Here is a 17959-nt window from a genome sequence, read left to right on the forward strand (position 1 = left end):
AATAATTCCAAAAGAATAGTCGAGCATGATTTCCCCTTCATAAATCCATGCTGACTTTGACCGATCCTGTCACTGCTTTCCAAATGCCCTGCTATAACATCTTTAATAATTGACTCGAGCATCTTCCCCACCTAATGTAAGGCTAACTGGTCTATAATTCCCCGTTTTCTCTTTCCCTCCTTTCTTAAAAGTGGAGTTATACTGGCAACCCTCCAGTCCGCAGGAACTGATCCAGAGTCGGGAGAACATTGGAAAATGATCACCAATGCATCCACGATTTCTAGGGCCACTTCCTTGAGTACTCTGGGTTGCAGACCATCAGTCCCTGGGGATTTATCTGCCTTCAATCCCAACAGTTTACCTAACACCATTTTCTGACTAATGTGGATTCCTTCTAGTTCCTCCCTCCCACTAGATCCTTGGTCCCCTTGGATTTCCGGTAGATTGTTTGTGTTTTGTTTGTGACTGAACCAAAGTACTTGTTTAAATGTTCTGACATTTCCTTGTTTCCCATTATAAATTCACCTGTCTCTGATTGTAAGAGACCTACATTCGTCCTCACTAATCTTTTCCTTTTTACATACCTAAAGAAACTTTTACAGTCAGTTTTTATATTCCCTGCAAGCTTTCTTTCATGCTCTTTTCCCCCCCTCTTAATTAACCCCTTTGTCCTCCTCTGTTGAGTTCTAAATTTCTCCCTGTCGTCCGGTTTGCTGCTTTTTCTGCCCAATTTATATGCCTCTTCCTTGGATTTAACACTATCCTTGACTCCCCTCGTCAGCCACGGTTGAGCTGCCTTCCCAGTTTTACTTTTTTGCCAGACAGGATGAACAATTTCTGGAGTTCATCCATGCGCTTTAAATCTTTTCCATTGCATCTTCAACCCTTAAAGTATAATTTGCCAGTCTATCCGACCCAATTCCCGTCTCATACCTTCAAAGTCTCCATTGTTCAAGTTCAGGACCCTAGTCTCTCAATTAACTGTGTCACTCTCCATCCTAATGCAGAATTCCACCATATTATGGTCACTGTTGTCCAAGGAGCCTTGAACAACAAGATCGCTAACTAATCCTTCCTCATTACACAATACCCAGTCTAGGATGGCCTGCCTTCTAATCGGTTCCTCTACATATTGGTTTAAAAACCCATCCCGAATACATTCCACGAAATCCTCCTCCTCAGCACTGTTACCAATTTGGTTGGCCCAATCTATATGTAGATTAGAGTCACCCATCATAACCACTGTACCTTTACTATGCACATCCCTAATTTCCTGCTTGATGCTATTCTCAACCTCCCTACTGCTGTTTGGTGGTCTTTATACAACTCCAACAAGTGTTTTCTGCCTATGGCTATTTTGCGATTCTACCCATATCGATTCTACAGCATCCAAGCTAATGTCTTTCCTTGCTATTGCATTAATCTCCTCTTTAACCAGCAATGCCACCCCACCTCCTCTCTCTTTCTGTCTGCCCTTCCTGAATATCGAATACCCCTGCATGTTTAGCTCCCAGCCTTGGTCACCCTAACTACTAACTGTACATTCAATTCATCCACCTTATTTCGAATGCTCGTCGCATTAAGGCACAAAGCTTTCAAGTTTGTTTTTCTTATCTCCCTTCTACCTTTTGCTTCTGTCCTCTTTTTATGGCCCTCTGTCTCCTTGCATTGGTTTCCTGCCCTGTTAGTTTAAACGTTGACCTTTCCTACACTCTCTTTCCTGCACATTTTTGTGCTTACTCATTTAATTTATATAATAATTTCTGGTGCAATTTTTAAGATGGAAACTGTGTGAGCCATCTCGAACTTCATTAACAAGGCAAGCAACTGGTCAAATTGAAGTATTTTGAAGTTAATATAATGCCTGGGTGAAGAAATGCAGTTTAGAATTGTAAGTTCAGTGTCAAGTTATTTTTAGAAATAAAGTTTTTACTGAGGGGGGAAAAAAATAGTAAAAACATTTTCAACCAATTTTGTGAGCAGACAGTGCCGTAGTTTTTATGTAAAAGTGTCCAAGTTGAGCATCTGAAACTGCAACTTGGTAGTTTCAGAAATCACACGTCATATTTGCCGATTTTTAATGTGAGAATTTTCACGTAAATAACAGCAAGTGCCATTAGCTCAGCCGTTATTTTGACAGGTTTTTGTCCGATTATTTTTGTCCTTCAGTTTAGAGAGAATTTGATTGCTTTGCCTTGCATTAATAGAACTACTGTGCAATTTATTGTATAAATCATTCCTTTACATGGGATTTTATGACATAAGGGGTGAGGTTTATTTATTGGACCAAGGCGAGTTTTGTCACTTGCTCTGAAAGTTGAGGATTATGACATTTATAGCAGTCAATGTTATATACTGTGCACAGTGGCTTTTAAATTAAAATTGGAATCAGTTTGATGTAATACGAGTCCTTTGCTGATGTGATGGTGTTCCCACATTTCAATAATCAAGCTCAAAATTGTTTAAGTAACTGTGCTCCATGATTATTTAGTGTGACCGCTGTTTGACAAATTCCAGTGTGTATATTTTCAAATTGCTGAATGTAAAATTGAATATATTTCTGCTTAGGTTTATTAAAAATATATAATTGATAATTTGAGTTTAAGTCAAAGACTGCATTTTCCCTTGTTTTTGCAATTCCTGAATATCAAAGCCACAAGTGCATCAGAATAATTTTCTCTTATTTTTACTGAATTCAGTAATTTTTTATCAAGAAAATGACTTTTTCTTTCTTTTACACTCTTATTGCCAGGCATGGTCTGTCATTGCTATATTGCCTGAGGCAGTAGGTAGTAAATCAGAGTTTTATCAGCCATTTCTGGTCCAGAGGATTTTGTTCATTCCTCTGTGAGGTGTGTTTGTGAGATGCCTCGTCAGTTACTTACACTGGCGTGTATTTTACGAGCTACTGTCTGTATTTTCCCCCCTCTAAAATGCTAGTGGAAATGTAGTCAAATTTAGTTCATTTTTGTACATTTATGAGAAAAATAAATGGATTGCTGCACGTGCAGTCTCTTCTGGATTTTCTTCACCGGAGATGTGTGCAGTGATGGGAGCATTTGCTTTGTTGCAAAGGATTTACTGTATATCAGTTTGCTGGGCAGTCGCGCTGCTGCTGATCTGACTGTTCAAACTGTTGTACGTATGTGCTGTGCACAATAGATTTGCAAGCATATGGCATGCTGTTATTTAGTCATCAGTTCAACTCATCTCATCAATGGACATCTCAGGAATATCAAAGGTGTTTTCAGAGGACCGATTCTCAAGAAAGGAAGCAAGGAGCTGGTATTTAATTTATTTTGGCTTTATTGTGACATTTAAAATTACAGATGAATATTCAGTATGAAATAAGATGCTGCTATTTCCAGGGACTTTTGATAGTCTGTAACTAGCTATAATTTGCATTTTGAATATTATGCCTAATATAATTAGCTCATATTTAATATAGAATCTGGATATGTTTTTAATGGTGTGATTAAGGTATATTGTGAACATCCTCTCATTGCCATGGAAGCTTGCAGTTATTTTCGATTTGAAAAGTGTGTGAACCTAATTTTGAATTTAAAATACCATTATATACCTGTTATAACTTTGTGAAATAAACTTTGCCACTTCAGTACTTTTTATGTCGTATAATACATCATACAGGTATTTAAAATCAACTGCATAATGTTTCTAATTCATAGGTTTATTAATTAATATTAATTTTATCTTGCACTCTCCTGCTCAAGCCTTTTTGTCAAACTAATGTTCTGCAACAGGGTCAGGAAACTTTAACAAGTTCACAAAATGAGTATTGCCTCTCAACAGGGTTGTTGACCTGTTTAAGATTTTATCCAGTTAACATTGTGCACTATATTGATCATTAAATTTGAATTGAACTTTATATTTTGTTTATATTGCATTCATGAACAATGAATTTTGAATTTCTTCTCAGGATGTCGTTTGTATTATTTCTCCAATTCATTTTTATTCAAAACCCCCACAATTTATTTAGATTTAATTAAATTTGGAGTTTGTGCAGAAAATGAAAAGTTATTAAAATTGCAAGGGCTACCCAAAGCTTTTTATTTCTGCTTTCCCCTTATTTTTAGGGAATGGTTAAGCATAAAGATAGCTTTAGTGATCTACAAATCGTTTAATATTAATTAATTGGAGAAGAAATTTTAAAATTATACCTGTGATTAAGGGAAAAGTTATTAGTTTGATTTGCCATTGACAGAAATTAGGATTTTTCAGACAATTTGGAATGATCAAATGGTAATATTGCAACTGATCCTTTCTAAATATGTCAACGTTTGGGTCCAAAAGAAATAAAGCAACTTAAATTTGCTGCGACAATAGGACTTATGCAAACCGTAATTTTTTTTAGAATTGTTATAAAATCAAAATTAGATATATTAACTTTTTTAATGAAAACAAATCACTAGTATGCACATTTTCCACAGAACATTTTCACCAGCTTGAGCAGTGAAGTTTGTCTTTTAAAAGAGAATGACAATTGTATGGAGTTTTCTCTTATTCCATTGATAATGTTTTCCACTAAATAGAACTAAATTGGACAGTTAGTTAGACAGCACTGCAGCACAGCAGTTTGTGGTATTATTCCACCACTCCAGCCATTCAGGCTTGACCTTGGCTTTGTGTGCTCTTTGTAATGTTTGCACATTTTCCCTATGACCATGTAACTTCTCGTGCTCTGCTTTGCGTTCACATTCTAAAGAAATGCTGGTTAAGTTAATGGGCTACTGTAAAATGTGTAGAATGTAGCAGGAGAATTGGGGGAGTTGATGAACATAGAGAAAAGAGGTTGCAGGGAAATAAACGGGGTGGGCATGCTCTAAGTGTGGGCAGAGACTCTTGGCTGAGAAGTGCAATTCTATGCCACGAGGAATTGTGTGATATAGGTTTTTTTTTACTAGTGTTCTCTGATCATTTGTTTGCATGCTTGGTTGACATAGCAGAATTATACATGACTGTCACTACATTGACTTTTTAATCACAGCATTTAAGTGTACTTTGGTTGATTTCGCAGATGGTTGTTCACTGGCCTTATAATTCTCTGTCAAAAATCTTTTGATCCCATGACACTAATTACACATATCTTTTTCTCTGCCGTGGTATCTCACTTTGCAGTCGGCATGCATTTCCAGAAAATAGCGCTCACGGATTCATTATAGCATTATACATGTGGAGATGAGCTGCAGACAGAGCTGTAGTTCAGACATCCTGGTGTGAACTTCTGTCATATTGCAAACCCAGCCATGATTTGCCTCTTGGCTCATTTGTGGAGAGGCTGCTCAGGAGAGTTGGTGTTGTGGGCTGGGCCACTCGGCATTGAGATATGTGTCTTGAGGCAGTGCCTGTGGGAATCGTGGAAACGGAAGTGTTCTTCCATCTTGCCATGGTCATAGGCAGCATTTTGTACTGTAGGAACTGAACTTTAATCCAGTAAAGTTTCCTTTCTGTGCTAGGCTAAACTTGTCTGGTTATACCAGCCACAAAGTCAACAAATTGGACACATGCATACTGTTTAGTAGTGTTAGGCTGTGCTGCTAGGAATCAGGGCAGAATATTGGATTGCAGTATCTAACCGTCAGAACAAATGTAGGTGACCCACCACCCAGTCAAATATATTTGGTGAACTTTTGTAACTTTGTTGGCACTGAAAACGTGTACCAGGTGAGGTCTACTGTATGATTTTACTGGGTTGTGTGCAAAACAAAGCATTTCACTGTACATGCGACAATAAAGTATCATTGAATTGCTGCTTTGAGTCTGAAGAACAGTCTCTTGCATGACTGTCCTTGTCTGACAAATTATTGCACATAAATAATCATTTAACTGTCACTCACGTCTCGTGTAAATTATCGACATAACTTGGTCAGCATGATGAATGCTGGCCATTGCTGGGGACTTGCAAAATCTCCTCCATATGTTGACAGACTGCCTGGATCCTACTTCTCTTTCTTCACCTTCTGTTGGATATGAATAAACATTCTGCATCCTGACCTTTGTTTCAATGCCCATCTTTCCCCAAATTGGAGATTTCTCTTTGGTAGCTAGCTTAATGGGTGGTCATTTATCTTTGAATTTCTTGATGGGACATCAAGAAATCTCTGGATTTGGTTGAGTCTTGTAACTAAACAAGGAGAAGGTTGGACAACAGCTTTCAATGCATCCAAAGGGATGACACTGCACAGAATAGAGAGACAGCATAGAATCCCGAAATTCTGTTGAGATACAGGCCAATTTCAGGCAAAGGCTACTGTGCCAGCCATCATGCAGTCCTGAGGCCCATATATCGGTGTTGAGTATAGCATTGCTTGGCCTAGCTAGCCTAACAGCAGCCCTAACATGCAGTCCATCCACTCATTGTGGACATGCCGGTGGACGGCAGGAATTGTGTCAGGTCCATGCTTTGCTGCTCCTCAAGATTCTGGAAAGTTTCACCGGTACTCTTGGCAATATGGTAACACTTACAAAAATGATATCATTAGATAAAGTGATCACGGATTTATGTGGGAAATCATATTTGACAAATAGGTTGGACAATTTTGAAGGTTTAAGTGTATAAGAGTGTCAGCAGATGTTAAGATGTTAAGTCTGAAGAAGGGTTTCGACCTGAAACGTTGCCTATTTCCTTCGCTCCATAGATGCTGCCTCACCCGCTAAGTTTCTCCAGCATTTTTGTCTACCTTTGATTTTCCAGCATCTGCAGTTCCTTCTTAAACAGGATGTTAAGTATTTGTGTTTTCAAACAGTATTCAGCTGTCAGCAGTGTGTGAAGTTTTTGCCAAAAGAAAATTCTCAATGTTGGTTTAATATACAGAAGATTGGTTATTCGATGTTGGATAGGAAAAATACGTCATTTTCTGGTTGTATGGCAGTGAATACTGGCTGACGACCACAAGGACTAATGTTTGGGGTCTGTATTGACATTATGGGTGAAGGGAGTTAAAAAATGTATCCGGGCTTGTGGGTGTTATAGGTGGGTTGAAGTGGGTGAACAAAAATGTGGCACACGGCAATGTGGAGAAATGAGCACCCGTTAACTTTGATTGGAAACATTATGAAGCAAAGTATTGATTAAAGTGGGAAAGACTGAAAAATCATGCCAATGAGAGGAACTTGGAGGTAGACAAAAATGCTGGAGAAACTTAGCGGATGCTGCCTCACCCGCTGAGTTTCTTCAGCATTTTTGTCTACCTTCGATTTTCCAGCATCTGCAGTTCCTTCTTAAACAAGAAATTGGAAGTCTTTTTGCAGAAATCAAAAGAGGTTGAGATGCAGGTGGAACAGGCACATGGGGAAAGTAAATTGAATTTTGTTTTTTAAGACAAAGGAATTAGAAAGGAGTATATGAATGTACTACGCAGCCTTGATATCCTTACCCCAGGAACTAAATATTGCCTCAGGAAATGGAATGAAGGTAGTAGATTAATTTCTGCAAAGGAATTGACCTGAGGGAGACTATGAACTAGATCAGTGTGCCTTGATTTTGTATGAATGATAGATATTCTCATTAAAATATTTAAAGGACCTTGACTGTTTCTCCTACTTGGTGAGTGGAGCTGAGGAGGCATGGGTTGACCAAAATAATTAGGATTGTAAATCTTTGAAGTTTTCTGCCCCGGGGTCTGGCATGCCCAGTTATTGACTACATTTGATATAGAGGCTGGTATGTTTAAGGAGGTTAAGGAAGGTGGAGGTACAAGATCACTCCTCAATATTGCAATACTGCTCCTATTCCACCATGTGTGTTTTTACATCTTGAAGGTCTGGATGGGCCCATCATCCAATGCCCTCCATCCACTATATCTTGTCGTATAGATTCTCGGAGCAGGTAATGATAGTGTCTTCCATGGTTGCTTTCTACTTTATAGTACATTGCCTCTTCATTTAAATTAATAGACACTTCCTCAGTTTAATTGTAATTACACTCGTCCTTTCCCACTAACCTTACACCTGCCCCTTAGCAGCTCAATCAGTCTAATTTTGCTCTGCACTCCTTTGCAGATCAAAGGATTCCACCCCATCCAATACTCCCTTCAACGCTAAACAACTTTGAATGCACTAAATGCGGATAATCAATGCAGTTTATTTTTAGTACTCCCAGCATACTAGTCCTCCTGTTGCAATTGGCATCCTGATTTGTAAGCCAGGCTTGTTTCAGCCAAATAGGGACAGGTTATCTCTTACCATTGCCTCTTGCTGCAATACATCTACAATCTTTTCTAACCTTCCTGTACTTCATGTATAATTTTTAATATGTTTTTCTGCATCAATGTTGGAGATGTTTGAGGAGCTAGGCTACTTAACCTTTAATTTGCCTCCCACTCCTCCTGTTCATTTTCAAAACCACTTTGTCTTTGCAATGCTGTCCATGGATCGTTTGAGTTGTGTCGAAATAGCAGGAGGCTGAATGAAAGAGAGATCAGGGTGAAATGTTAGTGCAGGTGTGGACTTGAATAGTAGTATCTGAGACTTTGGATGGATTAAAGTCAAAGTTTATTTACCCTGCAATAAACAGGTTCTGTGTTAGCAAGTTATGAGCAAGGTTAATGAGTTTGAGTGTGTAGGAGGATGCTGCATGCACGGAGCCACCACAGAATATTCATGTAATGGAGAAACTTGGACTTGCAATTGGGTTGTGTGCAGGGAGGCAGTGGAAAGTTGTAGGCAGGGAATGGCGAGAGTGAAATAAAGTCTGGCACTGAACAAAGATAGTGGAATACCTAAGGCTGGGAAAGAAATTTGAGATGACCAGCAAACGTTGCAGTGGGCATTTGGAGTGCTTACATGTGGTGCTTATCCATGGGGATATCAAATAGTTTGTGATTCATATTGGAGTTGGAAATGAAGAGTTGAAGCTTGTGAGAAAGTTGCCTAGAAACTGACAACTTGCTTTGTGTTTCAGAGGCAGAATGCAAAGAGTTGATATTCTTACACCACATATGGAATTTCTAGGCACTCTGGGATTACTTTCTGTATAATTGTTCTGAAGGTTGCTGTGGTATATTTAACCGGCCTCTAGCTGTGTTGCTTGGAGGAGTCGGGAGCTAAGTTAGCATGCAATGTGAATAACCTGGGAAGTCTAGACACAGTAAATTAATGCTAGGATCACAATATTGGATAATTACCGATGGGGAAAAGTGGTTGACTATTATTTGGAGGATGAATCGGTGATGTACAATGCAACATTCCAAAAGGCAGTGTCTGGCACGAGATTTTAACTATAAATATGTTCGCAAGCTAAATTATTCAAATTTTCCCTGGAAATCATAGGATCCATAAATATGTGGATGTGATTCATCTGATGGAAGCAGAGTGCTGTGTATAATTCTGAAAACTAGATTGAGGTTCTGAAAGGAAGTTGAAGCTGCTATGTTTGTCTTTATAGTTGTCCACTTTGATACTGCACTCTGCTGTATGTTAAAGAAGATATATTTAGATAGATTTAACACCTGTCCCCTACACCTCCTCACTCTCATCCGTGCAGGGACACTTCCAGGTGAGACAGAAGTTCACATGCACCTCCTCAAACCCATCTACTGCATTCAGTGGATCCAAGGTGGCCTCCTTTACATCAGCAAGGCCGAGTGTAGACCAGATGTCTGTTTTGCCAAATACGTGCTCTGTCAGCTTATTAACAATTTTATCTTTCGACCATACTGACCTTTATGTCCAGGGCCAGAGTGAGGCTGCATGCAAACTGGAGGAACAGCAGCTCATATTCCTCTAGGGTAACTTGCAGCTCAATGTTATTGACACTGACCTCCAATTTTTGGTAACCAACCCCCCCCCCCCCCCCCCTTTTTCCTCCTTCTCTGTAACCCACCTGGGCGTACACCCATTTTATCCTCTATCCCGCCCATTTCCCTATTCACCCTGATCTCTTTATCGTGGTCCAAATATTGTTAAACAGACAGAAACGCAAATAAATCAGTATAAAGCAGTAATATTTCTTTATTTCGCCAGGCGGATGTGGTAAAAACTCTTTAGAGTATGCTGATAACAGACTATACAGAGAAATCCCACACACAGGGACAATGATTTCAGCAATATGTTATCTATAAAGTTTAGTACAGCCTCTTGCTTCTTAAGATTGACAGATCCTTAAGATTGACAGCATCAGAAGAATGACAGGTTCTTCTGACAGAGGAAGGATCAGCCATATATGGTTATATGAGAAGGTTATATTTCTGCAGAACAACCATTTTGGATTTTTCCACTTACGACGCACATCATAATCTTGTGGAACAAGGGTCAGTCTGAATTTTCTCCTATGTTTATGTTATAGAGGAGACATTAATGAAATTGTGCTTGTTATCTCGCTTATGTTATTGGAAGGAGGAACACCGACAGTCTGCTGACCTTGTTAATGTACTGAAAGCAAGGGTTAGTGCCTTTTTGCTAGCTTAGCAATTTAATAGAAGACGGTGAAAGCTGTCTTAGTTTCAGCGGAATCCATTTTGTATCTTTAAATCATTATTAACTTCCACACCTTCCTCTTCTCATTTTACTCCTCGCTATCTTACACACCCTTCACTCCTTTCTTTAATCTCTGCCCATCTCCCAATCATGAGTTCTTTAGTTATAGGAGCAGAATTAGGCCGTTCGGCCATCATCTACTCTGCTATTCAATCATGGCTGATCTATCTCTTCCTCTCAAACTCCATTCTCCTGCATTTTTCCCATAACCTCTGACACCCGTACTAATCAAGAATCTATCCATCTCTGCCTTAAAAATATCCATTGATGGCCTGCACAATGGATGGTAATCAAAACCCTACTGACCTGTAGCCATCTATTGTTTGCCTGGCTTTACCCTGCCCTCACCTCTTTTTTATCTTTCTCCACACCCCTGCCCATCTACACCAATCAGTCTAAAGAAGGGTCCTGACCTGAAACATCACCTATCCATGTCCTTCAGAGATGTTGTCTGACATATTGAGTTCCTCCAGCACTTTGTTATTCATTATATTTAATATTGCATTGAATTCTGCTTTCATTTTCACCTTTTTATTACAGGCAGGTTTTTCATATGTCAAAAATATGATATGTGAATGACATTTTGCCTATTGTCTCAGTAATATTAGAATTATTTGAATGATTTGCTTGTCAATATATCTAGACAGCAGGTGGCATTGTCCTTGGGGTTGCTTGCACTAATATTAGCGTTTTTATATTTTAAATGTATCATGTTATCTATGAGTAGTGTGTTTACAGGCCCGTTATGTTTCTGCAAGTAAGAATTTCATTGCATATAGCAATTAAACACTCTTGAAATATTATTATGTTCCTGGAAAGAAAATGCATTTTGACAAAGTACGGGGGATAATAGTATCAGCTATTGTTTATCTGTAATCACAATGTTTCAGCTAATTTAAGTGAAAGCCAAATTGCTCACAATACTTGATCAGTAGAGATAAAATACAGCATAAAAGCCAGATTAGATCATTCAGATCACGATGTTGGCCCAATTATTCAATAAGATGGTGACTGATCTATTTCAGCGCCACATTCCAGCATTAAACCCATATGGAGTCAGATTTATGCAACACGGAAAGAATGCCCTTTGGCGCAACCTCAAATCTGAAGAAGGTGCCTACCTAAGCTAGTCAGGTTCCCTAAAAATCATTCCCGTCTCATCCTAAAGCTATACCCTCTTGTTTTAGTCAACCTGACCCTGGGAGAAAGACTGATCATCCATCTATAAACCTCTATATTGTCACCCCTCTGCCACCTCCACTCCAGGGTTTAAATAGTACCAGCCTATTCTAGTCTCTCCTTTCAACTCAGGCCTTCCACTCTAATATCTCTCAATTTCCTTTACTTAACTTCTTGAGCTTTGCCTTTGCTAAACCCAGTGACTGAGCCTCTGGAATTCACCTAAGCAGACAATTTCAAAGATTTGCTGCTCTCTAGGTAACCACATTTCTAATTTCTGTCCTGAGTGGTTGACCTCTGAATGTATGACTGGCTCATTGTCCTGGATACACTACTTCGGGGAAATATCCTCCTGCTTTGTAAAGCCCCAAGAAAATATTCTCTGTTCCAAAGAGAACACTTTTTAATCTTCTAAATGAAAGTAAGTATATGCAGATGTGCTTCATACAGCTTATTCCAAGGATCAGTCTGAATAAACTTTCTGTCACGTTGCTATTCAGATAGGGAGACCTGAGAGCACACAGTATTCCAGATGCAATCTGGCCGGGGCTCTACACATTTGGAAATAAATATCTAAATATTGCAAGTGTTTTAGTTTTAAAATAGAGACAAAGATGATTTTGTTTCTTCTGATTCATGAATAATAAGCAATCATCAGTGTTAGTGTGTAAAGCAAACACTTGTGAAATGTGACATTGGCTTTGATAATTTAAATAGTTTAATAATGGTCAACAGGATCTTTTTTAATACCTCATTACATTGGAAATGGCTTCATGCTACTGTCAAGCAAAATATTATTTTGCAAATATAACAAATTATGGCAAGTTATTACACGGACTCAAAAGAAAATCCAAATCTGTGCTTGTAATTGAGACTCTGTTAACCTTTGTTGCAGAAGTACGTGTTATTTGCTCAATTACTATATTTGGTAGGTGGCTAGGATTGTGTTTCGTATCAGTTGCTTTAGGGTAGAATTAAATTAATCGTCTGCTGAACTCTTGAGGTGAAATTAAATTTCCAAATGCATTAGACTGGCACTTTATTACTACCCAATATGTGCACGGAATCTGGGCCAGCTCTAAGCCATTCAGTTTATGCAATTATTGTGAGAATGAAATGCAATTTTTACAAGCATAGAGTATACTTAAATAGTACAAAATTACTTTTCCCACAGAAGGTTCTTAAAGAAAGCTTGATCAATTTGAATTTGTTCATCTGTTAAATTAAGTCAAACTTCAGAACTCATAACTAAAACTCTTGAAACTGAAAATATAGATTTTAAAGAGGATCCTAAAGGAGGAAAATGGTAGAGATGTCTGGTAAAAGAGTACTAGTGCTTGTAACTTCACGGTTGCTAAATCGAGATACTAAAATGATTAAAATCAGGGATATACATGTGCAAAATAAGTGTGTATTTTAGCAGGTTACAGGGTTTGTGGAGATTGCTGAAGCAAAGTAATTGATAACAAAGGTGACAATTTTAAAATCAATTAGAAACCTACGAATTTAATGATATGAAATTGTAGTTTTGGATGACCTTAGACTTGAGTAAAGTGGGAGATTGGAGAATTAAAGCAGAGTCCACAAGTAAAATCTCCACATATTAAAATAATTTGATTACTGTAATACAAAAAGATTTCTAATCCCAACTATAGACAACTGGGCTGTCCTTCAACTATGGAGACTGTGTCATGGACAACAGTTGCAAAGTGTTACGGTTTCACATGTGTTAGGATCAGATCAAAATTATAGCTGGCCTGCATTACCCCACAGAAAATCCACCAAAAGTGTTAGCAAATAGAAATAATGAAAAAGGATATACGGTAGTTTAATTTTAACCTCCTGGTTTATAGAGTGATTGCACGGTAGATCAAAAGGTCAAAGTGTGTGACCCATGGAGTCTCTCAAGGAGGACAAGCAAGCATACACTCGCCACCCACGCAACACGTTCGTTTTTACCTGGAAAATACCGTCAAAATGGTCAGTTTTTTGCTGTTAAACACCATGCCCATGCAATTTCGGCGGACATTTGGGAAGCATGTGGCAGTGATTATAAATTGCCTCGATCTATTTTGTTATAGATCTACCAGTTTAGAGCCACATGCCGAGACTTGGTCGAACTATAAACACCATAACACCATCAAATTTTTGATAGGTGTAACACCATGTGGAGTTATTCCATTTTTATCTGCTGTATGTGGGGGGCAGAGGCACAGATAAACCAATCACACTTTCATCTTACTTTTTTGACCACCCTGGTGATGTAATTTTAGCTGATCGAGGTTTTAACATAAAAGATGGTGCCAGATTTTACAGTTGTGAAGCAGAAATTCCTGCATTTGCAAGAGGGGATACACAACTATCTGCGCTGGATGTGGAAAAAACTTGTGAAATTGCACATTTACACATTCATGTAGAGTGTGTGATTGGTGCTGTCAGGCAAAAATCCCTAATTCTAAGCCGTACTGTGTCACTGGAGTACATGATAACCAACTCATAGAAACATAGAAATATAAAAAATAGGCGCAGGAGTAGGCCATTCGGCCCTTCGAGCCTGCACCGCCATTCAATATGATCATGGCTGATCATCCAACTCAGTATCCTGTACCTGCCTTCTCTCCATACCCCCTGATCCCTTTAGCCACAAGGGCCACATCTAACTCCCTCTTAAATATAGCCAATGAACTGGCCTCAACTACCTTCTGTGGCAGAGAATTCCAGAGATTCACCACTCTGTGTGAAAAATGTTTTCCTCATCTCGGTCCTCAAAGATTTCCCCCTTATCCTTAAACTGTGACCCCTTGTTCTGGACTTCCCTAACATCGGGAACAATCTTCCTGCATCTAGCCTGTCCAACCCTTTAAGAATTTTGTAAGTTTCTATAAGATCTCCCCTCAATCTTCTAAATTCTAGCGAGTACAAACCGAGTCTATCCAGTCTTTCTTCATATGAAAGTCCTGACATCCCAGGAATCAGTCTGGTGAACCTTCTCTGTACTCCCTCTATGGCAAGAATGTCTTTCCTCAGATTAGGAGACCAAAACTGTACGCAATACTCCAGGTGTGGTCTCACCAAGACCCTGTACAACTGCAAATTCATAAATTCAAGTACCAAAAATTGATAAAATTGCAAGGATCTGTTGTGCACTTTTCAACTTAAATGAATACATAGTCTCACAGTGGGTGCAGATAATTGTGCTTTTGTATGGGGCATATACCAACAATCAACACTTACAAGCGTCAACCGTGAAATCACTCTATTGGAACTGTTGTAAGAGTCTGGAACTATAAATCGTTGATCTATAATATTGTGTGTTTTGGGGAAAAATACATCAACCCAATTGAAGTAATGTCCTTTGAATTTAATGTGTTTGTTATACAATTCTGTTGGAATCCTGCAACATAAGGAAAGAATGCCATTTTGTGATATATGACAATGAAAAACTATTTGCAATGGCATCACAAAATGTGCACAAATGTTATCAAAATTGAAACCACTGTGTAGGTTTTCTTCAATTAATTGCTGATGACAAATGTTTAGGTCCAGTCTTGTGATCTAGCATTTTGTCTGCAGTAAATTTCAAAATGAAACTCAAGGCTTTATTCAGCAGTATCTATTTACATTTTAACTGGCATTGGTGTTTTCTGCATCACACTGATGCATTGGAGCTCATGCTTTGCATAAATGTATCAGGAAGAAATATTGCCAAAGCTTTCAGCATAATCAAATAAACAGTGCGGATTATACATCATGGAGTTTAAATTGCAGATTTTTTACTGGCTCGGTGATTTCTTGGGATTAAATGCAGCAGTCATAATTCATGACTCATTTTCAATGATATGTATTTTACCTCTCTAAATGTCATGTTAGTAACTTGCCCTTGTTTATTTTCGAACAATGGGGTAAGAAAAATTGTAATATACAGGAAGGCAGAGATTATCAAAACTATTATTTATAAATTGAGTGAGTTATTACATTTCCAGTTGGATCCTTTATGGTCTGTCCCTTTGTCTCTACGCCACTGAGCTGATCTGTAATGCTGAGTTTATTACCCTGTAATGTTCAGTGAAAAACAAATTTGATATCACTGCAGTATTAGTCAGAGCACAACAGCACAAATGATGTGCTGCAGAATGGCACTGCGGTTTGAATTGCACTGGATAAAGGGAAGTCTTGCTGTATTCTATCACTTGCATAGTGAGAAATGGGGAGATCTGAGCAGTACACAGTATTCCAGATGCAGTTTTGCCAGGGCTCTATAAATTTGGAATAACTTTCACATTCAAATCCTCTTGCGTTAAGACTTACATGTAGTGTCCGTTCATAACGCATCGCTGTGCCTGCATGTTAATTTTGATTTGTGTGTAAGGATGCTGGGGGTTCTCTGAACACAATGGTCTTGCATTATTTTATCACCATTTATTTACCATTTAAAACTGTACTCCTATTTTTGGATTAGAGTAAATAATTCCACATTTTTATAACGTTATAATCAACCGGTCATATCCTAGCCCACGTAATCTTTCTGGAGCTCCCCGAAGTTTCTTTGCTGCCCCTCAGAGTTCACACTACTACTAAATACCCCGGAGCGATCCCGTGACACCCTACAAATCACAAACTCCCAAACTGAAAGTGACCTGATCTGTTCCTATCCTCTCCTATCCATCAACCATTCCCCAATCTATGCTTTGAAATGATCCTAATTTTTTTGTTGTATTATAGCCACATTTGAAAGGGGATGATAAATAAGCCTGATGTAGGGAATGTTGGGTGAAACATGATGCTTCGAAGTTTTCGAAATTCCATTTAGAACATTATTATTCCTTAATTGAAACTTCTGATTAGTGCAAGATTGATTATGGACAGATTCTGATCAAATAGTCAGTCTTCATCAAATGAGAACAAAATGGAGAGTGGTCACAGCTTTGCCTTTCATTTGTAGGAATGCTTCAGGGAGACTGTTTGTTGCAAGCTTCGTTGATTTTTCTTTCTCTCACTGAGAATTAATGTAAACAAGACTTACTGAAAGGTTATTCACTAGATTGTGTTCTCCAGGCAAAGCAAAAACATAGAATAGAAAGAAACTGCAATTACTGTAAATCATGTCCGTGACAGACCTGTTGGCATTGTCCAAGGGAGCGTTCAAGTTCAAGGTACATTTATTGTCACATGCACCAATTGGTACGGTGAGATTTGAGTTACCAAACAGCCATACGAATACATGATAGCACAATACATGATAGAATTTAACATGAACATCCCCACACAGCGGAATCAACATTTCCCACTGTGAGGGAAGGCAATAAAGTTCAGTCATCTTCCTCTTTGATCACCCGTGGTTGGGGCCTTTGAGCCCTCTGCAGTCGCCGCTACGGCAGCTCGATGTTCAGGCCCATTTTAGTATGGATCTGGGAAATTGTATCAGGAAGAGTTAAACTATGTGTTTCATTTGTACATTTCTGTACCTTATTAATCCATTATTATAATACTTTTGGGTTTTTTTTAATGTTAAGTGAAGAGATTTGTTCCTTGCATTCCTTGTTAGAAGAAGTTACACTGCTGACCTGCCATTCGTTTTAATTTTTATATTGCTCCAAAACAATTTTCTTTAGTCAGGAAATTTGAATGTGTTGTATATAAGGAACTAGTACTAGTGTGTTTTTAAATCTTATCACCTTTTGGTTGGAGAATCAATAGGATTTCATGTTTTTATGAAAATTGGAAATTGGTAGTGTCTTTAAAAAAAGTTGTACAAGACAATTTCTTTCCACCATTCTCTCAACATCGGAAAACAAGAAATCGTAACTTACGCAGAACTAAAAACAGATAGTGTGAATCCTTTTGACATTGAATAGTGGACAGCATGCATTAACTTACTCTACCAATCCTCTGTAGAATCTGTAGATTAGTCAAATCTTTAAACAGTATTATTGTGGTAATGTGTTACCATCTAAATCAGACATTTTAAATGTTTAAATCTAATTCCTTCCTAAAAACAAATCCCTGCTGATCATTTCCATTAATTAACATGAACTTGTTTATTTTGCTCATATCATATTTGTGGTCTCTTGAATGTCATAGAGTAATGCAGCATGGAAATAGGTCCTTCGGCCCAACATTCCCATGCCGACCAAGATGCCCCATCCACCCGTCCTTCTTATCCACATTTCCCATATCCCTCTAAACCTCTATGCCCATAAACCTCTAAACCGTTAGGCCCGTAAACCTCTAGGCCCATATCCCTCTAAACCTCTAGGTCGATACTATCTAAACTTCATTGCCATGA

The 17959-nt window shown here is 38.4% G+C and overlaps 1 protein-coding gene across 11 annotated transcripts in view; it reads left to right on the forward strand.

Annotated features, from left to right (window-relative positions):
• gpatch8 (G-patch domain containing 8) overlaps positions 1-17959 on the forward strand; it is a 154254-nt gene that overhangs the window by 104914 nt on the left and 31381 nt on the right. The window contains exon 1 of one of the 11 annotated variants that reach the window (XM_033035409.1): positions 3078-3285. The exons of the other annotated variants lie outside the window; for them this stretch is intronic. Coding sequence (XP_032891300.1) covers positions 3175-3285 — 111 coding nt within the window. The 5' untranslated portion in view covers positions 3078-3174. Of the gene's footprint in view, positions 1-3077; positions 3286-17959 lie in introns of those variants that run through there. 11 annotated transcript variants of the gene reach the window in all.

Source organism: Amblyraja radiata, chromosome 16, assembly GCF_010909765.2.
Source record: "Amblyraja radiata isolate CabotCenter1 chromosome 16, sAmbRad1.1.pri, whole genome shotgun sequence".
Taxonomy (NCBI): Eukaryota; Metazoa; Chordata; class Chondrichthyes; order Rajiformes; family Rajidae; genus Amblyraja; species Amblyraja radiata.